Genomic DNA, 23942 nt, shown 5'->3' with positions numbered 1-23942 from the left:
TTCTTGCCAAGAGCCCAACTACTAAACTAGTTTTTGGCAATGTTGTTTTGAAGGTAATTGTAGGAGAGGAAAAGCATTTGACCAGATTTGTAGTTTCAGGAATCATTAATGAATGGGAAGCAATTAATTACACTTAGATAAGTACTTTCAGGGGGACTAAGGATAACTCTGTTGTGTGTGTTTCCAACACCACCACGCAATTAACTCAGTTCTGACACTCTGTACCTGGAGATCGTGTCAGGTCCCATAGGTTAGGGGCTCAGTCCCATGAGACTTGCTCCCCTCCCCACTTCACATACTAATCCCAAAGCCAAGCTGTCACCTGTGCTTCTGACCAATGGGCTATAAATCTGAGGTTCCCATGACCCCCTCCTTGGGCTTGATTAATTTGCTAGAGTGGCTCACAGAACTCAGAAAAACATGGACTGATATTAACCAGTTTATTATAAAAGATATTATAAAGGATACAGATGAAGAGCCACATGAAAAAGTACGTAGGACAAGGTATATGGGAAAGGGCAGAGAACCTCCATGCTTTCTGGACCTGCCACTCCCCAAATCTCCATGGGTTTGCCAACCTGGAAGCTCTCCAGACCCCCATCCTTTTGGTTTTTTATGGAGGCTCCATTGGCCACTGGGGATTGAACTCAATTTCCAGCCCTCTTCCTTCCCTGAAGTTTGGGGGTGGGGCTGAAATTTCCAACCCTCCAATCACCTGGTTGGTTCCCCTGGCAACGATCCCCCCCCCCAACCTTGAGGCCTTCCAAAAGTCACCTCATTAACACAAAGTCAGGTGTGGTTGAAAGGGGCTTGGTACGAATAACAAGACACTCCTTCAAACTTTACAGGACTAGAGCCATTTCAGGAACCAATGACAAAAGACCAAATATTACTACAAAGATGTTCCCATGGCTCTTATTGCTTAGGAAATCCCAAGTGTGTTAGGAGCTCTGTGCTAGAAATGGACAAAGACCAAATACATATTTCCTGTTACAAATGACCACAATAACAAACTAGTAAAAAAGATATAAGTGATAAAGAATGAAGGTAAGTGAGGAAGTGTTATTTGGAAAAGGGCAAGAAAGAGGAAAAACGATGGAAAGGACAAAATGGAAAGGAAACTCAAATGGAAAGGGAAAGAGGAGAAATAAAAGTCAAGGACAGAAACGGGAGGAAAGCAACCAGGGCCCCTTGTTTTCTTGAGTCAAATTCCTGCCTGCTCTAAAGTAGAGGCAATATGTAAAGAATAACATTTGATCCATGATAAGAAATGCTATAAAGATCAATGCACATGTCCTAAACCTGTAATTTTACTAGAATTATTTATGATTCACATTTGAATTAAAGTTTCAAAACCCTTTTCTCCTTTTCTGGACTCCGGGCTACTTGCTTCTGTTTCTATGGATTTCACTGAGACCTCCCTTGACTTCATGCTGTGTGTTTTGTTCCTATACCATTAAATCCCAGAATTCCAAGGTCAGGAGATGCCACAGGCCTGAAGCCAAACAGATATTTGTCAGCATCATTAAGACTGTGACCTTAACATTTGGAAGAAATGGACTTCATAAAAATTCTAAAATAATATATATACACATTACTATATATAATATATAATACAGATATATAGATTATTTTATAAAATTATTCAAATCCATTCCTTCCAAATTTATCTATTTATCTATACATCTGTTAACTTAGTTGGCTACATGATTCTAACAAACAACATTAGAAGGATTTTTAATGCGTAATTACCAGCTTACTACTAACCGGTATAGGAAATAAAATGCATCCACAGAAATAGCAATTCTTACAATTAAAAAAAAAAAAATCCACTTTGTTCAACTTGCTGAAACCACATACCTTACTACCATAACCCTCACAGTTCTCAAACACAATCTCTTTTTTTTGGGGGGGGGGGTACATCTAATTTCAATTAGTCATCCTGATACAGCTAAAAACTTTCTGACAACACTCAGTAAGGTCTATGTAGGAGCCTGCCTAAATTCTTGACATTTTTCTAATTGTTTTCTGCCAAACCACATGCAGAGAAGGAGGTCACACTGGAAAGAGTCATTGAGTCCTCACCGGGCCACATATATCCTTAGCTTTTTATGCACACGTATATGTGTGCACATTCCTTCCAGAACTAAGCTATATTTGTCTTCTTGATCTTCCACTTTTCCCCCTTTTTTACATAAAAGGCAACATCAACTAAATAATTAACATGAGTCACCAGGAATTATGAAATGTATCATCAATGAATTAAAAAATTCAGCTTCTGACCACATGTGAACCCATGAGTTTTGTCTATTTAAACAGATAGGTTCAGAAGGGCAAGGGCTTTTAGGAAACAAATCTCCAGATGACATAAGGATCACCTTGGTGTCCATTATGTCTTTAAAAGAGTTGGTCTCCAGATGTGGTATTTAAACACGAGTGGATTTTAAGGCCGAAAACGGCAATTTCTGATGGAAGTGCTGCTTGTAAATCATGAAATTCTCTTTCTCTACCTCCTCTCCCCTTCATTCCAGGGGAATGCAATAAAAAACTGAAATGAGAAAACCATAATTACAATCACATTCCTCCCCTGGGGTCAACCTAATTATCAGCCTCTCCCCCCAAAACAAATTCACCTCTTTAAGAATGACGGTCCTTATCACTCATGGGAAAGATACAAACAAAGATTAAGATGCCATTTAGGCATAACTGCGATCTTTCATTTTTAAGTGACCTCTCAGTTTAATGGATTCAATGCATCCTCATTCAAGTGGAATATATATTGCGGGGGAGAACTGTAATAAATGGCACTGTCATGACCCTTAGGTTAGAGCCAAGGAATATTGGAAAATAAATCTCAATTCTGGATACTCACCAATCCCGCAATGGGGGTAGGCAATCTATTGATCTTTTTAACAAGTCCTGGCTTTATAGCATTCAGCAACCTGTCATGAAAAAGGCAGAATGTCAAGTGAGACATAAAGCAAGATGGATCACACAAATCACCTTTATCGGGGGCTACAGCTAAATTGCTGAATAGGAAAAGCAGTGAATTTAAAGCATGTAGTAAATCTCAATAATCTATGAGCCTTCACGCATACAAGTGGAGAGCTTTTCCAGCATCACGTCTGTCCATAGCAGGTGAAGTTTTAGAACTTAGAAATGTTGGGAGAGCAGGGATGGAGACAGAGAGGGGCGTCAAGAGAAAAGACACCGGTATGAACTGGATCGAGGTTGGGAGGGAAGCGTCTAGGACTGGAGCCAGCTACTGCAGGCAAGGCCTGTTCCCAGTTCTCTTGGCCAAGACAGGGGTCTCTCCAGGAATGCATTAAGTTCAGAGACCAACCTCTGTCTTTGCAAACAATTTGCCAAGACTAATTCTACCTCCAGACCCCTTTTGCTCATTGAGAGTGGCTTGTGAAATGTGGGTGATCTTCACTTAAGAAAGGGAAGAATAAAAATAAAAAATAAAAAATAAAAAAAAATAAAAAAAAAAAAGAAAGGGAAGAATATGGTTAGCGAGAGGTTAACCAATCATGGCTTAAAGATTCTAAATAAGGCTCACCACAATTCCCTAAGTACAGAAGATATGTGAGCAAAACATCTTGGGGGTAAAGGTTGAAATCACGTAAAAATGGTAATATAAGCAAAGGAATGCAAAAAAAAAAACAACAACAACTATAACTTCGTGTTTTCAGGAAATAGTTCAGAGTGAAAAGAAACAAGGAAGGCAATCTGCAAAAGGAAAATAGGGTCAGCATCAGGGTGATGTGGCGGAATGTCGCATTTGTGAACTAGGTAATTCAGAAAGGAATAATGGAAGGTAGGGGGTTGCAGAAGGGAAGCATTTATTCTCACATTCAGGAATTAGAGAGGAGAGGCCATCAGGTAGGTACCTTATCTCAGGATGCAGTGCAAAGAGAAACCTAGCGCAGGGGGTTATTACAACTCGGGGTTCAGCAAACTACGACCCATGGGCCAAATGTGGTCCAGTGCCTGTTTTTGTAAATAAAGTTTTACTGGACCCCAGCCATACCCATTCACTTATGTATTATCTACTGCTGCTTTTGTGACAGCAGAGTGGAGTTACTATGACAGAGAACATATGGCCCACAATGCATGCAATTTTTACTATTTGGCTCTTTACAGAGTAAGTTTGCCAACTTCTGTTATCATTCATGGAGTCCAAAATTATAAAAAATTCTGAAGACCTTATACTTGATAGATCTCTACAAATCAGTAACAAAAGATTCGTTGAAATAGGATGGTAATTAGGCTTGAATTCAGCTTCTATTTGGCTTTGACACACTGTGTATTCATGGATTGAGAACCATCGCCCCACTGGTTATGACAGCCAGGATCCTGGTTTCACACCAAGGATCAATCGGCTGTTCTGGATAACTTTCACTGCAATTCCAACACACTCCCACCAACCGGTACCACTCAGAGCAGACACATGCCTCTTTGCCCACTGAGGGCCAAGATGGCGCTCTTTTCATGAACCCACTTAGTTTTCACCAGGACCCTAATCTTTTTTAAAAAGCACTTCTTTATGACTTATTTTGGAATTATTGGTTTTTCAAGTCAGAAGACAACTTGTTCTCTCCTTATTTTACAACTTAGAAAATTGAAGCCTGATGATGATGAATGAGTAACTTCTCCAGAGCTGATTAGTGGTATAATCAGGCCCAGCATCCAAGTTTCCTGGATCAGCACACTCTCTTGGGCAGTGTTAATGTCCCATATCTCCTGCTTTAAAAAAAGCAGATAGATAAGATATCTCCAAAGTAAAGTTTTAAAATCTATGAACACTTAGGATATGTTACTTTTTTCACTAGTTCTTAACAGTATCATTTTAAACTGGATTTTAAAATAGTATCTGTGCACAATATTGATAATTCAAAAGGATTTAAAAGATGTAAGTCTCACTGTAACCCCAGTCCCACAGGCCCCAGGCTATTCCCTAAAGGTAACCTTAAAGACCTGTCAAAGAAAATACATAGACACATATAATTTTTTAAAAAGGACAGATGTAGCATATCATAAGCACTGTCCTACACCTTGTTTTGCCACTTACCAATATTACTTGGAGGTTGAACAATGTACCTTGGAGAGTAGGCCTTATCAATACATGTGAACCTACAACCTTTTTAACAGCTGTGGACTGCAGACTGATATGGGCTGAGAGCGTTAGCTCTGGAGTCCAGCTCACTGAATCCAAAGCCCAGCTCCGCCATTCACTGGGGTTATTACTTAGGGCAAGTCCATTAACTTCAGCCTTGACTGTAATACAGAATTATAATTGTACCAACTGCATAGATGTCACTGAGGCTTAAATGGGACAAAATACATAAGGAGCTAGCACAGAGCCTGGTGCATAATCAGTTCTCTATAAATGTTTCTCTACATTTATATGTATGCGTTTATTTTATACTAATTCAATTCTTCGCATTTTAGATCAAGCACTTACTCTAATACTTTTCAATTTTCTAATGAAATAAAATATCACTGCTACCAGATCCCCAAGCGTTGTTGCTAATTAGCCAAAGCAGAAAGAATAATAAACACCCCATTAAAGAATTTATAAACTAAAAATCCTCCTTTAAAAGGCACCTTTCTCTTAATAAGTTTAGTAGGTTTTATCCAGGTTTAGATTTTTTAAACAGTCTTAAATACTTCCTACTATCCAGGTTTAGATTTTTTAAACAGTCTTAAATACTTCCTTATAGTCATCCTTTGCAGAATTATATGGCAGAAGTCATTCCTGTCACATGATGTTGTTCAAAAACAACTATGATGCTGGACCTTAATTCAAAGAGCAACAAAAAAACTCTGTCAAAATGTTTACCCACAAATTAAAAAATAAAAAGCCAAAGTGCTCTTAAATAATTGGAATACTTTCAAGATCAAGGCAGCTGTATTTTTTTTGTATAAACATCGCTCCAGTCCCTTACACAGTTTAGAGTACACAACAATAAAAGATTGCACTGAACTGACATTGCGGGAATGCCCAACACCTGCCTATCTTGCATGTTGCATTAAACTGAGGACATTTCTTGCACATATTAGGAGACAGATGAGAAGTTCAAAAATACAGCTATGGGTAAGAGTCAAGGATATTCACTTGTAATTTTACTAAAAACCCCTATCACCTTCCTATGTAAATTAAAATATATTTTCAATAAGTACTTATTGATGACATGCTTTAAAGCGATGATGGTATTTTATATTCATGAACTTTCTGAGATGCACTGTCTCCAACTATCCTGTCTTATAGAGACAGGTCATGTTCATTCCACCATTTTTGCAGAAGAAAAGCCAGCCACAGACAGATGGGAAGACCTCCTTCAGAGACACGCACCGCTGTTCACAGCATAGCCAAGACAGCCTTCGTGTCTTAGGCCAGTCACTTTATACAGGAAGTCAGTGCTTTAGAAAGTCCTGCTTCAGCATGTGCCATCAAAGTACACGGCAACACACACACACACAGGCACACATACACACAGAGAACAGACCTTTAACACTTAATGAATAGGAAGGTATAGTGAATTTGGAATAAGTCGTCTAGGTTTTAAGAGCTAAACTCAACACTCATTAACCATGGGCCACTGGGAAGTCACTTGAGCAGAGTCTCAGTTTTCCCTTAATGGGGATTCCCAAAATGGGAATTTTGAAAACCTCACCTTCCATCCAGGATTGTGGTGAGGAGCCAGTGGGACAATGTGTGTTGCTAGCATTTGGTAAATGGAAATTTGTATATTCATACCCACATGGTCTACTAAGCATACCCTTTTTTGCCAAGTAAGTTCAGGTCATTTTAGTTTCAACTTTTCTATTAGCCAGCTGCCAAAGACGAAGGTAAGTTTTCCTTATTTTCTTTTTCTGGCCACCTTTGGACAAAAATCTCACATTAATGAATCAAGTCAACAAATGTATATAGCTTGCCTAATATATGTGTGATAAGAAATGACTAGAAACAGGAAGGCAAGTCAGGATCTGGGATAACCCTCAATTATGAAAAAGTTAATGACATTAAAGGCAAGCAAAAATACATGTGTTTCTTATAGGACAGAAATTAAATGGTGTCTACTATACTCACATTCTAAATCTGAAACACACTGTGACCTATTTCAAGGAAGGCTATTCCACATGTTCCTTCACATACTCAACAAATATTTATGGAGCATGCATGATGTTCTGGCCTGAAGCTGGGTACAGGGATACAAAGGAAGACAAGGCAGACCCCAGGTTGCTCCCTCATGGGGCATGTTCACTAATAGATTTAAAACTCACAGGAAGACAAGAACTGTGCACATATGTGGTTCATTGTCACACCACCTAATGCACAGGCCATCTTGAGTTTCTGAGAAGATGAATTAAAGACACGCTCGGCACAGATTCTATGGAATACAGTTCTTAAAAGATTAAAGATTTGATTCCTTAAAGAAACAATTATTGAGACACCTAGGAATGATGCTGATGTTCTGATTGGACCACAGGCTGCATTTATTAACTCTCTGTAACACCTAATATCCAGCTTGTGGTAACCTCTCAACCGTTGTTTAATGGTCATAAAATACAAACTGAAGAACTTTGTTTCTATCTGTGACTAAAAAGAAAAATCTCAAATCTCTATTCAGGGATGGAGAGTTTCTGGTTCATTTTGATTCTTCCAGCAGCCGGTATGATAGTTCGGAGAGGGTCATAACACTGAGAATATAGCTACGAAGGATACATCACAAGATCATCCAGACATTAGGAACTAAACCAATGAGAAGTTCGTTACTGAACTGTGACATAAACATCAAAGCAAAATTTTAAAAGGATTGCAAAATTCAGCTTAACTCTACAAGTCATTCAATTCATGAATTCAAGTCCAATAACGATCCTAGAGTTTGGGGGAGAGCAGAGGAGATATCTAGACCTTGAGCACAGGGTTGGGAAGTTCATGTTTAATCTCATGGGAAATCACTTTATTCTTTGCAACAAGAGATTACATCACCTTCTCATTAGCTTCGTTTGTACAGCTGCAACAGGCAGCTATGATCACAAAATTACCTACTTTGTGTCCCTTCTAATTTGGTTCCATAGTGTTTTTCTACGTGGTTTCCTTGATCACTTTCTGGGTTTGACTATGTACCCTGAATTAAGGTATATGCACTTTGATTTAATCTAACATGGCAACTGTTTTTGAACCTAAGCATGAGATCAATTTAACCTTGACCATAAATCTGTTACAGATGTCATTTTTAAAGATTTCTTTTTAGAGTTGCCTCAGCAAAAGGATGAATGTTAATAAGCTTTCTGAGGTCAAGAAAAATGGACTAAAATGTAGGGAAAAGTGAAACCTGAACTCAAACAAGAATTTCATATGAACGAAAGAGTGATGGAATGCAAATTGCCATCATTAATACCTACCAAATCTTTGAGGGGTGCTATGCATTATCCAGAACGTGGATTATCCAGAACCAAATTTTTGAGGGGTGCTATGCATTATCCAGAACGTGCATTATCCAGACTGTTCAAGCCACCTGCCTTGAACATAACTCAAAGAAGATATCATAAGAGCTTTAGAAGGTCTTCGTTTTGGAATTCCAAGAAGTTGGGACTGACTGTGAATTGTAGGGCTCAGCAGCGCTGGTATTATTCTAACACGGCTCCTATGATGGAGACAACCCACCAAACTCATCTCCTTTCCCTCCTAAGCACACATTGCCCACCCTGACTACATTTTCCACCCTCCTTTGCAGTTTTCTGCAGCCATCTAACAGAGTTCTGGCCAATGGGGTGGAGGCAGAGTAGTATGTATCACACCTGGGCCTGCCCCTAAAACCTCTCCCAAGTAACTCTCCATTTGTCCCTCTTCTTCCGCATTTACAGGTTAGATGTTGACATGAAGGAAGACCTGAAAGAGAAGTCACGTGTTGAGGATAGAGTCTCTATCAGCTGGGATCCTTGAACCACTGCCTGAAGCAAAGTCACCTCCACTCTTCCCTGCTGCCAAAATTGAGCTACACAAGAGTGAAAAGTACATTTCCATTGTACTGAATCGCTGAGATTAAGGCACCCAGCATTACCTTAACTATCACAGTTCTCCAGAAGGTCTTCCTCCAGTGAAATGGGGCCCCACTTTGCCCAAACCGTCCCCAAGAAAATTCTATCCAAAAATGCAAAATCGAACACCTGGACACATTTTTTCCCTTGAGGCTCGCTGGGAAGGCAGCTGGAAGGGGATGAGCTAAACTTTGAGACACTGTAAACAAATGGATCCACTTTTACTTTCCTGCATCTGCTAGGGAAAAACTCTTCTTCCATACCACTCCTGTTCTCGATGCTAAAACACTAACACTAATGAAATAATCCGTAAGCACAGAAGAGAACCTCCTAAATTATCTGAGTATCTTGGATACCTTTTGATTCACTGTCAGCCTCTCTCACAGTCCAACCTTTGCATGGCCGCTCCTGCCGTCTGGAAATTATGGGGTTTGGGGACTAGAAGAGGCTGAAAAACCAATAAGTCAATCTAGATAAGAAAACTGCCAGCAGGCACACGTCTGAGGTCAGAGTTTGCAAGTGGTAGTTAGGATTATAAACTCGAGTTTCTAAATCTGGGAGGAGGGCTTTCCTGTGATGCTCTACTTTCTGCACTTCAGTAAATAATCTCCAGCTACCAGTCTCGGCCACCTAAATCAATCTGCCCACCACCCCCAAACTAACCCCCCTTCTAAATCGTGGCCTTGGCCATGCTGCTTCCCTCCCTCAGTGATTTCTAGGCTCCCGAGTGCCCACAGGACGCCCCCCCAAATGCCTTCACCTGGTAATGAAGCTCCTTAGCCCTCAAACTGCCTTCCCACTGTGCCTCCCACTCAAGATCCTCCCTGATTGTATCAGGCACAGGTTTAAGGTGACATGTGTGATCAATGAACTGTGAAAGCTGGCAATACATGAACAGAATTCAGTATAACCAAATAAAATGGAGACTAAAGGTACCCTGACACAGGCAATGATACATGTAATCATGAGTGTACTATGTGGTAATTACAGATAAATGATAGTAATTAGTATTTCTTTTGCATAACTAAAAGCCGGTATTGCTGGGTTTACTGTCAGGAGGGTGGAAGGAAAACCGGGAACATGAAATTGCTGCAATTTTTCTCTGAAAGCTTTCGTAGCCAGACTTGAGTAGGATGAACAGCCAGTCCTTGCTCAGAACCAAGAGTTATGGGATTGGCACTCAAAGTTCTAAGAGTAACAGTAGCAATCAGAGACAAAAAGACATGGGTTCAAATCCCAACTCTGCAACTCACTAGGCAAGCTATTTAAGTATTCAGTATATATGAGACTCAATTTGCTCCTCTGTAAAATGGGGACAATAGTACCTATTAGCCATGACATGAGAGTGTGAAGTAATGAGGGTAATACGCTTGGCGCAGGCCCCGTGTATAGTATACACTTGATAAATGGCGGTTGCTATTACTATCTCCAAGCAGGTTTTGACCCCAGCCCTCCCCATAGATGGAAATCTGATACGTCAGTCATTGCTCACCTCTCCTCCCAAGCATCCTGCCTGCGGCTAGAGCGAGACTGGGAGTAGGGAGAGATGAAAAGGACAGAAGGGGAGGAATGAGCTAATGTTAGTCCTTCTGGAGGGCAGGCCTACATGGGCGTAGTCTCTAGAGCTGGGGGTGGGGAGGAAGGAAGGGAGGATGCTGACAAATGAAAAGCAGTAAGAAGCTCCAAGGACAAGCTCGGCTCCATTGCAGCTGTGCCCACAGCTGCCTCTGGCCCTGTTTCCCTGCCAAGTTCTGGCTATCCTTTAACTTTTGCTCCTGTCTCCCCACCTCTCTTGCCATCCCAAAAGTGTTGGGGAAAAGCCAAGAGCTGAAGAGGCCCTTTGCCATCCGAGAAAGGGGAGGTCAGCTCCTAATATGGCTAGTTAGAATTCCGAATTGATTTCCTATTCATTCCATATACTGTTATCAAACGCTTACCCCACACCTGGTGCTGCGCTAAGGCCAGACGCCCTCAGGGACTGGGTTCTACGGTGGGACTGTCACTATCTCAGACGTGGTATGAGTTACCTAAGACTATGAAGAACACTAGTTCTATAGGGAAACTTCCAGGTTCTAAATGGTGACTTGGAAGAGAACTTTGGAATCATGGGCTATGCGTCCTAGTTGTAAACTAAGGATGGACACAGCAAGACAAATGTAGGAAACATCTCTGCTTCTCCTTGGGAAGCAAAGCATTTTATTCAAATATTTGTGTTTGGTGCACAGCAGAAAGTCATCAACGTCACCACTGTTACCAGATGTAATTTCCTAAAAAACAAACATAACCCCATTGCTCCTTCGTACAGAGACCGTGTTCGCTGCCTATTGCTTGCTGGATGCTATTGAAACTCCTTAACATGCTATCCCAGGTCTTTTGAAAACTGACCTGATACCTGCCCTTCATCTCCAGTCTGCCCCATCTTGAACTTGTCCTAATCTCTGGCCACAATTTCTCCCCTGGGCACTCAAAGCCCCTTCAGTTGCTGAGCATTTCAAGTGCTCGCTGTTCCCTCTGTCTGACTTGCCATTACCACAAGCCTCCCCCCACCTCTTCGTGGCCTGGCAAACTCATGCTCCTCCTTCAAAACCCAGCTTAAATGTTACCTCTTCTTCAACCGCTTCCTAGGTAGAGGTTATATCTCCCACCTCTAGATCCCAATACTCTTTGGCTTCCTTTTTTATCACACATCACAGAAATTGTCCAACTTTCCCATCAGGCAAAGGGTTAGTTCTCTCTGCAACCCCATCTCTACTGTAAGGGCCGGTCCATGGGAGGGCTTCAATCTGTGTTTGCTGAGTGAAGTGATAATGAAACGAGCAACAATGGCAAAGTATTGGGAAACCCAAATCATCAGCTTTGAAACTACAATGGACTTCAGGGCCATTAATAATTTGTAATGTTTCTTGTTGTTGTTGTCAATCACATCTGAGCCAGTTTTTCAGCACCAAGACTAGAGTTGGGTTCAAGCAACCATACTGTACAAGGATCATCTGACAGGCTTCTAGTTCATTCCCACCAATCACCGCTATTTGATTCATTTTCTGTTGGTCTGTGGGATGGAATGAAAATGAGTGGAGTCACCCTGTTCCTCTTTAAAGGACAGCTGGGAGCTGGTTGGCCCCAAAGGAAACAGTGAATTCTCTAGGTTTTTCTTTTTGATGTACCATAGGACACACAATGGGAAGGGTGCAGGGGGAGGGGACCATGGTCCTTTCCCCTCAGGCAGCCCACATTTTACTTTCCTGTGGCTGCAGCAGAAATATAAAATGCAGTCTTATTCAGAGGAATGGAGAATGTGTTCTGGAAGTCAGAGGCTCTGGTCAGGGAATCAGACTACAAGCAAAGCCTTTTCATCTGTTGTAGACAAGGAGCGTTAAGGGAAGAAAAACTATGCAGTATTTAAGCAACAAAGTTTCCTCATTTCTATGGCCTTTCTATGTCTAAGGCATGATGCCTGATGTTAATTAATGTGATTAATTAGTAATGATTTTTTAGTTTTCATTTTGAAATTTTCTTTACATCTTTTTGGAAGTAGACAGAACATTAATATAATCAATCTACAGGGCATTCTCGTCAGTAAAGTTCTAAAATATTAGCAGCACATTACAATATGATATTAATACATCTAGAAATGTACTAAATGACATTTGGAATGAGCCCTCTAGAGAGCACTGGAAACATCTCGAAGCAAAATTTTTAAATTGCATTGCGAGTATGTATACGTGTATGCATTGTGTGTGTGTGTGTGTGTGTGTGTGTGTGAACAGCTTGAGATATAACTCACCCGTTGAAAGTACAGAATCCGATTTTTTTTTGTACATTCACAGGATCATGCAACCATCTCTGCAAACTAATTTTAACTTTCCTCCCCCTGAAAGAAACCCCATACCTATTAGCTTTAACTCCCATCCCACCCACAAACAACCCCCAGCCCTAGGCAACCACTAATATACTTTCTGTCTCTATAGATTTGCCTATTCTGGGCACTTCCAATAAATAGGACCATATAAAATGTGGTCTTTTGTGACTGGTTTCTTTCGTTCAGCATCATGGTTTTGGTTCATCCATGTTGTAACATGCATTGGTAGTTAATTCCTTTTTATGGCCAAATAATATCGCATTATATAAATATAATATGGTCATATTTTACCTATCCATTCATCAGTTGATGGGCATTTCCAATCATTTGGTTATTATGAATAATGTTGTCACAAACATTTGTGTACAAGTTTTTGTTTGGATATACATTTTCGTTTCTCTTGGATATGTACCTATATGATAACTTAATGTTTAACCTTTTGAGGAACTACCAAATTGTTTACCAAAGTGGCTGCCCCATTTCACATTCCCACCAGCAGTATATGAAGGTTCTAGTTACTCCACATCCATACCACACTTACTGCTTTCCTTTTTTATTTTGCCATTCCAGTGGATGTGTGGTGGTATCTCATAGTTTTGATTTGTATTTCTCTAAAGATTAATGACATTGAACATCTTCCCATGTGCTTATTGGCCATTTTTATATCTTTTTTAGAGAAATATCTATTCAGATATCTTTGCCCATTTTTTATTAGATTGTTTATTCTTTTATTATTGAGTTCTTTATATATGCTAGATACAAGCCCCTTCTCAGACATATGATTTGCAAATATCATCATATTTTCTCCTATTCCATGGGCTGGAAGATGGTATCATTTGTAGGACAAAAGCGTTTAACTTTGACATAGTCCAATTTATCTATTTTTTCTTTTGTCATTTGTACTTTCAATATTATACACAGGGAAACCATCGCCAATGTGAATTTTGGACTACTCTTCCTTCTTCCCATTCTTCCGCCAAAATGCTGTATGACATTCCTGCCACACGCAAGCATCATGAGGCAGAGAAAGATGGGTGAGTCACTGTCACTACAACAAGAACTCATAAACAGAAAGTTAAAACAATCTCATGAGTAGTGCCCTGTGTAAGACAAATTATTTGCTCTTGGCACAGCCAAAATACTCTTCAAACCAGAAACGAGAGAGAGAGATCACCTGAAATCAGGATTGTCGTCTCCGCCCCAGACCGTATGGTTGTCACCCCTGTGGGTGCTAAGAGGAGTAGGGAGTCCTGAACTCAGGCTGTCATGAGGGTCATATTTTAGTGGAAGAAACGGTACCCAATGTATGGGTTTAGGATTGAGGGAGATGGAAATGGACAGGAAGTGAGCACCCCAGGTGGCTGAATGACATGCAGTAAAGGCAAGGCGTCAGGGAAGCACAAAGAAAATCATAAATACAATAATCATTCTCTGTGGCCAGTGCAAAGGATGGTAAAGATAAGCCAAATAGAAACACTGCACCCAGACAATGAGGGACACCGGGTTCCAGGCAAAGGAACTTGAATCACGTCCTGTTTTGTGGGAAGGGCACCAGGCCCAATGAAGCCATGGTTGGGAACGTTAGCCTCATGGCAAAGTCTAGAGTGGGGTAAGGAAAGGCGGGCTCTAGAGTCAATCACTCAGCCATTCTATTTGTCTTGTCATTCACTCTTTCATCTCCTTAATATAAGTAATTTCTAAACTGGGTCCTTGATGGGCTATGTAAAAGGTCCTCTTCTGTAGGTTACCAAAGGAAACATTTAGAATGGCATGCTTGAGGCAGGAATTTTGCACACTTCATTGTGGGAAGTCAGCCCACCCAGCCTGACAGCCCAGGAGAGACAAAAAAAATGGATTATTAAGAAATACAATTAAGGAGCTACTAAATCCTCTCAAATCCAAGCAAAGCTTAATCCAGATGGAACCCCACAGGCAGGCAATGAGATAGGCCAGTTTCTCCTCTACCACACAAGCAGCCCAAATTTAAACCTCTTGTTATATGTTTTTTTAGTCAATTGATCATTCCAATAAATGTGTAATAAATTTGTTCAGGAGTAAGGAGATTAATCCTGTGATTTAAGTGAGAGAAGTTTAATATGTTTCTAAGGCACAGATGGATAGGGTGAAAGAAATCACTACATTTTGAGGGGAGAGGTTCCTGAAAGAGAATTATGCTAAATTAAGTTTCAAACACATTTTTTGGAAGCATCAAAACAAAGTCTGAGTCTTAGCATCAAAACAATGACCTGAGTCTAGGTCATGTAAAACTATGTATTAAGAAAAAAGAAGTTGGGGCGCCTGGTGGCTCAGACAGTTATTAAGCGTTTGCCTTCAGCTCAGGTCATGATCCCAGGGTCCTGGAATGGAGCCCCGAGTGGGGCTCCCTGTTCAGCAGGGAGTCTGCTTCTCCCTCTCCCTCTGACCCCCCCCCCCCCCGCTCATGCTCTCTCTCTCTCAAATGAGTATTAAAAAAAAGAAAAAAGAAGTTGTGACCAGGATTATATAATTTTTAATGGACAAAATATTTGCAAAGATGGGTAAGCTTGAGAATGTTTCAAATGCACACAAGTCCCCCTCACCCACCCAGGAGACTCCTGTAATTGATGCTAAAACACAGTTTGAATGGGGATAGTAACACTCCCCATGCACACTGTGCTGAGTCCCCCTTTTGAGTAGGAACCAAGGGCTGTTTATTTGATAAGAATTCAAGAAGAAAAAAAGACAAAACTGGGAGTCCATTCTGCACTTCATGAGTCCTACAAATTCTCCTTCTATGATCTGCATCTGTTTTCATCTTTCTTAACAGAAGGCTGTTGGGATACTCAGTTCTTGCCTAAGTCCCCACCTAAGCCAGGCCAATGTTCAAAGAAAAAAAAGCAGCTTTTCACTGGAGAACTTAAAAAAAAAAAAAAAAAAAAGAGTGGGTTTTAATGTCCTTACTTGAACTTAAAAGCTTAATGAGCCTCGGTGCCAAAGAGCGGGAGACGGGCCAAGTCTGTGAAGCCAACTGTGATATGGCCGAAAGACAAAGGGGAAGCTTCCACAGAAGGCCGATCAAATTCTTACGAGCCTGCTAAGGCCAAAATCAGCAAGGGCAAAAGGACCCAAGTTTGCTGAGATTCGAGGGAGCATCTGGGTTAGAGAAAGAGCTCCAGACAAAGAGTTTGAAGACACACTGCCCTCCACCACCCTGGGTCTCCATCTCATCCTTACAAAGGGAGGTGGGAGGAGCTGACCCAGGCTGTTCACCTACCGGGGTCACTGTGAGGATCAAGTAAGGGATGGGTTTGCAGATACTGAACAAAGCAATGGTGATTAGAAGGCATCAGTCTGAGGTTGCCAACAACTCGGGCGACCACATATCCCCGTTTGCTGAGAACAGTCTCCGATTTCATTTGTTGTTCTAGTATCTCAGCTGGTTAACAACCCCCTTTCACTCTCAAAACCATCTCGACTGACTGACAAACTACACGGTCACTCTACAAAGAAGCCATTGGGCAGACTAATCTCTTTTCTTTTTTAATAGTTGAGGAAAATATTGCATGTGTAGTTGACATTAGATAAGGTCTCCACCAAGAGCTTGCTGAAACGATGCAACAGAATGAGCCAGACTTAAAACAATTCAGTAGTCATGATTGGTGGTCTGACAGTTCCCAGAGACAGCTATTAATTGACAAAGGTCTCCAGTGCCTCCCGCTACCGGTGAGGCAGGCCTGTTCTGAAGCCTTGTGCGAGTTGACCTCCGCTGGGGCCATGTAATATAGGTGACCGCCAGCTTCTTAAGTCTTCTTAGCACCATTGGTTTCCAAGGCACCACACTTCCTTGGGTTTCCGCTCATCTCTCCGATACCCCTTTGTGAGCTTCTCTTTCTCTTACCCTGACCCAGTGGGGAGGCTTCCTCAAACTGAGACCTTGCTCTGCTATTCTTTCTTGATGTGATCTTTTCCTCAGAGAGACTGTCATATGTCACAGCTTGGCCTTGATGTCCAACAATGGCTGGCAAATCATATTTTAAAAAGCTAAATCCATTGCCTCACCTCCAAGCTCCAAGCCCTTGTCCCCAACAGTCTACAGGATGGCCCCTGACTGGGCTATCTATTTCTCAAACTCAGCCTGCCCAAAGTGAAATTACGACCTCTCCCAACAAGTAGAGGATTTGCTTCAGTGTGTACCAGAGGCCCAACTCTGCTGGCCATCAACAACTGAAACACTGAAGTTATTTTGTAGCCTTTTCTTTCATTTATCTATATCCTCTACCCTACCAAGTCCTGCTGATTTCTTCAGAATTCTTCTTATTTCTATTGCTCTGGAAGTCGAACCCAAAAATCTTTCCATGGCTACCAACGCCCTGAGCAGTCGTGCCCCTGCCTCCTCCTCTCCATCTACTCTCATCTCACACCATCATCCCTCCCCCCACCCCCCGCAGTTTCTTACATTTTGGCCAAATGAGTCCTTCTAATTCCACCAATGCACGGTGCTTCTATCTTAGGGACCTCAGACATACTACTCTTTCAGTCTAGAACATGCTTCCTCCCTACTTCCATCTCCCTTCCCTCTCTCCTGGCTAATCTCTACTCTTCATTCAGGTCTCTATCTTAATGCTTCTTCCACAAGAGAACCTGAGTTTATATTCCATATGGAGTCAGGATTTAGATTACAGATCTGAGCAGGGCGCCCCTGTTACATGATTTTATTGCATAATGTACTAGGCTTTCTAGTAACTTACCATACTTGTAAGTGGGTTCTTACAAAGCTTAGTTGGATGAAGGAAGAGAAGGCCTCCTCACTGTCAGAGTAGATCTCTTTTATGTATGCCATACTCCTTCCTGACTTTAAACCTTGCCTTCTGCTCTTGTCTCCACGCAGGATGCCCTTGTCTTTCCCTCAGCCTATTCTCATCTTAAGTAAAATTCAGTTGATGTAATAGCTTCCCAGTAACTGTCTCCCAAACAATAACAATCTCTCTTTGTTTAACTGCTTAGTAAATCTTGGCAATTAAATCTTGGTCACTTGCATTTACTCACCCACTGGTTTATACTGCTATTCACACACTGTTTTGTGCATGTGTTCAAGCCCCAAATGCATTATAAAACTCCTGAAGATCAAGGATGGAGCCTTCCGTTCCCTTTTCATGGCCCCCAGTTCCTACTCTGAGGCTGGGCAGAACATGGTCAATATCTAAGAAACCCTCCATGTGACAAAACGTCTCTATGCAAAGACACACCATCAACTCTCAACCTGTCCTAGAAGGCTAGTACATATCTGTGGCACACCATATCTCATGCTGAAATCAGGACAAGAATCCAAGACAAGCCTTCCTTCTTAGAATAAGCAGCTCATTCATCAGCAATGATATAAACAAGTGTTTGCCAACAGATTTCTTATCTTCAGAAAATTGTTTCACCAACATAAGAACTGAGACAAAAATCCACTAGGACATTCTCTATTGGTCACTCATTTGCAAACTGACATACTCAGACTTTACATTCCAAGAAAATGTGTCTGCTGAACAAAACCCATAAGTTCAACCTGTATTAACTCCAAAGAAGATGGAGCTGTAGTGGAGAATCTTATACTTAAAGTAGGTACTTCTATGCTTTGGTCTTTAGTCTTCAAGGATGGGTCTGTTCTTTATGTAAAAGTGTGTGTGTGTGTGTGTGTGTGTGTGTGTGTGTGTGTGTGTGTAGAGAAGTGAGGGGAGGGGAGGGAGGCAGAGGAGGAAAGAGGAAAAAGGAGAGAAAGAGGAGGACAGGGAAGGTGAGAAAGAGGAGGGCAGGGGAGGGGAGAAAGAGGAGGGCAGGGGAGGGGAGAAGAGGAGAGGAGAGGGGCCAGAGCCAGAGGATAATACTGACAATGACAGCTAAGACTGGGACAAAGTTAAGGTCACCGATGATTAGGTAGCCTAAGGAGCAATCTCGCTGCTGGACTCAATGTATTCAGCAAGTGCCTGTTACAGAGATGTTATGTTTGTCAGACCAGTGTCCAGGGAAGTAAATACAAAGATAAACAGAAGGGATCTATGGGAAGCTTTCACTCGGGTACAGGAAGTAGACTGGGATGCGTGCTAGCGCGGAGGTGGTACAGGTACTGAGAAGCCGGACAGGAACCTACTAACTCTGCCTGGAGGGTTCTGGAACAGCTTCCCAGAGAAAGAAACTGCAACAGGCTGGAGAGAGTGGGAGGAAATGACATCACCACAGAGGTCAAGGTTACTGTTTTCAAAACAATCACTTGAGGTCTCAAGCTCTGCCAGCCAAAGCTCATTATTCACAGATGATCAGGTCTGTAAAGGTCCCAAACTTTCTTGCCCAGTTTTTGATCACAGGCTAGGCAAGACAAGCTGGAAAGTAAAATCCCAGTACGTTCATCCCATGGCTTGTTGGCAGCCCCTAGAGAAAGAGCTGATGGGTGCACAGTGACAGAGTTGCATGGACTATGTCATATTCATAATTGACTTTGGGCCTGTTTCCAACAATCATAATGAGAACAGCTAGGGGTCCAGAGCGCCAAGCAAGCACCAGACACTGCCGAGCGCTCTGCAGTACTCTTACCGGACTCTCTCAGGGACCTGAGGAGGTAGGGACTTCCCCATTTCATAGACAAAGGGAACCACAGTTAACAGTTAAGGGCCTGCTACCTTCCAAGCACTGAACAAAGAGATGTATCCATATGATCAATTCATTTAATCCTCAGATCAACCCTCTTAATCAGGTACAATTATTTTGGTTACAGCTAAGGAAACTGGGGCTCTGGGAGGTCAGGTAAGTGGCGCGAGGACACATGGACACATACCGACAACGTGAGCTGTTAACTAGGTTGAACCATATGAGACCACATTTTCTGACCGGTTTTCGGCTATTTACACAATTTCATAGGATTCAACCTATGCGCTTTCCCAATCCACTCACTTTCCACTGTGCTCACTCATAAAAGAATCAGAACTGGCTTTTCTTAAATGTACATCTTTGGATGGTAACAAAAAAGAAAGTAAAGAGTGTGCGGGAGGATGAGAAATCAAACTACAGAGAAGACAGCAGAGCACACACCCTAGAACGAGATGCCGTGGGAGCTGCCCCTTGAACAACACAGGGGGCGGGGGGAGGAGCGCTGACCCCTTGCACAGTTGAAAACCCACCTAGAATTTCTGATTCCTCCAAAACTTACCAACTATTAGCCTACTGTTGCCCAGAAACCTTATCGATAACATCGATAGTCAATTAACATATATTTTGTATGTTTTATTATTATATACTGTATTCCTACAATAAAGTCAGCTAGGGAAAAGAAAATACTAAGAAAATCATAAGGAAGAGAAAATACATTTGCAGTACTGGACTGTATTTATGGAAAACGTCCACATAGAAGTGGACCCACACAGTTCAAACCATGTTGTTCAAGGGTCAACGGTATGATCATTTTGCCATTCTTACTTTATCTCTTTCCCATAGGCCTCTCTTTTCCTAAACCATTTGCTTCTAGTTGCAGGTAAGGTATATGCGGAATCCTTATATTATTCTTGTCACTTATCTATAAGTTTGAAATTTTTTCAAAATAAAAAGTTGGGGGGGGACTTATGAAAAGTCCTGAGAAAACCTTCTCTAAAAAGTTATTTTATTTTCCTACACAGCATTTTCGTACTGCCCAAACTCAATTACTTAACTTTATGAGGGTAAACAATTACATCTAAAATTTATCCCGTAGTCCTTATGGGCTGGCAAACTTTTTCTGTAAAGGACCAGACAGTAAATATGCTAGGCTCTTGGAGCCATATACAAACTCTTGTTTCGTGTCATTTCCAACCCTTTTAAAATGTAAAAACCATCCTTAGCAAGAAAGAAAGCCAGGACAAAAACAGGCCAAGCTTGTTGCCAACCCCTGGTATGGACAGAATTCCACAGAGTTCTACCTAAATAATAAAGTCAGAGTCAGGAAAACCAGTCAGAAACTTTCCTTTCTGGATTTATTTCAAAACCGTCTGCTCTGGGTGTTGGGAAGGAGATGACCAGTCATCAGTGACTGTCCTGGGAGGGTCTTCCTTAGGGAATGATTGTTTGCAGCCTTCCTTTTAAACCCTGAAGTCCTCCAGGACATCATGCCGTATTTGGTTAACATTTCTAACAGCATGACACTTGTCACACATTTGCAGCCTGCTCACATTTTGACCCCAGACATTTTATTTACTGCTCCACAGAGGACTCACATCATTTGGGCATTTGACCTCCAAGCTTCAAGTATACACAGTTGGCAAAAACAACCGAGGAAGAGCAAAATGATGATAGCAAAACATATCTACTGTAATTCTCCTTGGCACATGCGGTCTAGTCTGTACTTGCTCTTGCTGTAAGTTATACGTTCCTGCGTAAGTATCACAGCACTCCGGGCAAGCCCGTGCAAAGCCATGGGTACTGCACTTCCCAGGCAGAGCGAAAGAGCACCCAGGACGACTCTGATGCTACTCAGTTTCCACCTTCCGTGCTGCCTGGAGGCGCCGGTCTTTTCTCCCTTGTCTCTGTAGTCTTTAGTACACATCCAGCCCTCCCCTTTGTCTCACCTAGTCTGACGGCTCTACCTAAGAAAACAGAAACCCCTACCTTCTCCCCAGACTACAGCCTCCTTATCCTCTCAGCTCTCTCATGCTTTCACTCTTACTGGACTTGCCTCCTTGTCTTAAGAAGGACCACCAGGGGCACCTGGGTGGCTCAGTCAGTTAAGCGTCCAACTTTGATTTCAGTTCAGGTCATGATCTCAGTGCCTGGGATCGAGCCCCATGTCGGGCTCCATGCTCAGTGGGGAGTCTGCTGGAGATTGTCTCTCTCCTCTCCCTCTGCCCCTCCCCCCACTCGTGGTCTCTCTCTCTCTCTCTCTCTCTCTCTCTCTCTCTCTCAAATAAATAATCTTTATTTTTTTTTAAAGATTTTATTTATTTATTTGACAGAGAGAGACACAGCAAGAGAGGGAACACAAACAGGGGGAGTGGGAGAGGGAGAAGCAGGCTCCCCGCCGAGCAGGTAGCCCGATGCAGGGCTCGATCCCAGGACCTGGGATCATGACCTGAGCCTAAGGCAGACACTTGATAACTGAGCCACCCAGGCGCCCCTAAAATAAATAATCTTAAAAAAAAAAAAAAAGAAGAAGAAGGCCCACCAGGCCTTTGATGCTTCCATCCCAAGACCACCAACCCCATGCCATCCTTCCTCATGTTCTGTCCAGTTGAGACCCAGTGGCTATCCTCTGTACTGCCCTCCTCCCCACACTTGACGTTTTCTGGCACCAATCCCATGCCAACATCACCAACCCCAAACCTCTTTCTTTTCTCTCCCATTAAAACCTCAATTGTAGGCACAGGACAGCTGTTAAGAGTAAAAGCTAAGAAATCAGACTTCTGAATGTAAATCTTTCTTATCTGAATAATCTTAGACAAGTGATTTAATCCTCTGTGCCCCACTTAATTCCTTTGTAAAATGGGTATGATGATAGTCCTTACAGGCCACATGAAAGTTTGGCAAGAAAAAAAAATCAGACCCCAGGACCAGAAGGATGCCCTCTGTTTGACGACGACTATGGATTTTTTTCAGACTCACAAACAACTCAGGAAATGTTTAGTGAACAAAGAGCATGATGTCTCTCCAGTTGCAACCACCCTTTAGAGCCGATCTAACTCACACAAAAAGATGAGAGTTTGTTGAACAAAAGGAATCATTCACTGAGGCCGTCGTGGATTTTTCAGCTGGGGTCATAACACTATTACAAGACACCAACTGGGCTTCTGTTCAGAATAATACAAAGTTGAAAAGCCCCAACAATTTTTAAAAAGAGGGCTGTATGTTATGAAAGCCTTAATCTCAGAAGAGCTGAATTGCTAGTTTTCGAAATTTGAAATTATAGGGAGTTCTTCTTACATTGTTAAATGTTGCTACATGGGTGGAGGTTTTGAGTTAGAACCCCTTAATCACCAGCATCCACAAAATTCCCTCTGGTTCTAAAGAGTGGCACAGCCTGATGCATTCTCATCTACTCTCCAAAGACAGGTGTCTAAAACCTGTATGGATCCACTGTCTGGGAGCCTCCAAACTGAGTTTCCTGCCTTTTGGGGTCCTTGCCATCAACCAACTCCACCCCTGGAACACTGTAAGTCCCCTCCTTGCCAGACTGGTCTCTGGATACAAGTCTCAGGAAACACACCTGCTACTCTCAGGCTGCAGCAGCACGGTACCTTTCAGCTCAGAAAAAACCTCCCCATTCCTCTGCCCCAACCAAAGAGGAGGGAAAAATCTCGCTCCTCCATTGCTCCCAACCTTCAGTGCATTCAGCTCCAGGGCCATGCCTTTGCTTCTCATGCTCCGTGGCTCCTGGACTTAGAAATGTATTTGCATCTGGTTTCTCCAGCTGCTGACCCAGCTTTCCCTCAAAGGCCCTGGCTGAGGCTCAGGTAATGGCTCTCCTTGCCCCAGGCTACCGACGCAGTTCATTCCAGCTTAGCAAACTCTTTGCCGGGGCAGCCAGCTGGAGTCCCACAGGGAAGCCAGGACTTGACCCTCCCTGGCCCTCAGCCTCCTTCAACTACACCAGTGAGTCTAATCCTCCACGGGTAGAAGACTTAGACAGTAACTCACTTATCTTGAGTTTTGGCCTATGTACCCAGTCAGCAACACTTGTCCAAGCCTCCGTGTTGGCCAGTTCCCTTCGCTTCACTCTTGGCTGTCGGCAATCCAAACCCTTTATTTATTTAAAGAGGCCCCTGGCTATAATCTGTGCCTCCCTCTTGTCTAACCATAATGTTTCCTAACCATGGCCTAGAACCAAGCCCCGCCCCTAAACAACCCTAACATTCATTAACGTGCTTGAAAAAGGCCACCGAGAGTGCCATTGCTCACATGACAGACTCCATCCTCTAACTCAACCTCTTCATCTAGGTAAGAAGCAAGTTCTTTTTTTTTTTTTTTAAGATTTTATTTATTTATTTGAGAGAGAGAGAGAGCACACAAGCAGGGGGGCCGGGCAGAGGGAGAGGGAGAAGCAGATCTCCGCTGA

At 42.3% G+C, this 23942-nt stretch overlaps 1 protein-coding gene across 5 annotated transcripts in view; it reads right to left on the bottom strand.

Annotated features, from left to right (window-relative positions):
• Positions 1-23942, bottom strand: part of LIMCH1 (LIM and calponin homology domains 1) — a 318240-nt gene that overhangs the window by 167920 nt on the left and 126378 nt on the right. For all 5 annotated transcript variants that reach the window (XM_036076942.2, XM_036076952.2, XM_036076955.2 and 2 more), the window contains exon 3: positions 2873-2942. In XM_036076942.2, the coding sequence (XP_035932835.2) occupies positions 2873-2942 (70 nt within the window). The remainder of the gene's footprint in view (positions 1-2872; positions 2943-23942) is intronic.

Source organism: Halichoerus grypus, chromosome 3 (assembly GCF_964656455.1).
Source record: "Halichoerus grypus chromosome 3, mHalGry1.hap1.1, whole genome shotgun sequence".
Classification (NCBI taxonomy): domain Eukaryota; kingdom Metazoa; phylum Chordata; class Mammalia; order Carnivora; family Phocidae; genus Halichoerus; species Halichoerus grypus.
This window is presented reverse-complemented; position numbering and strand designations above follow the sequence as displayed.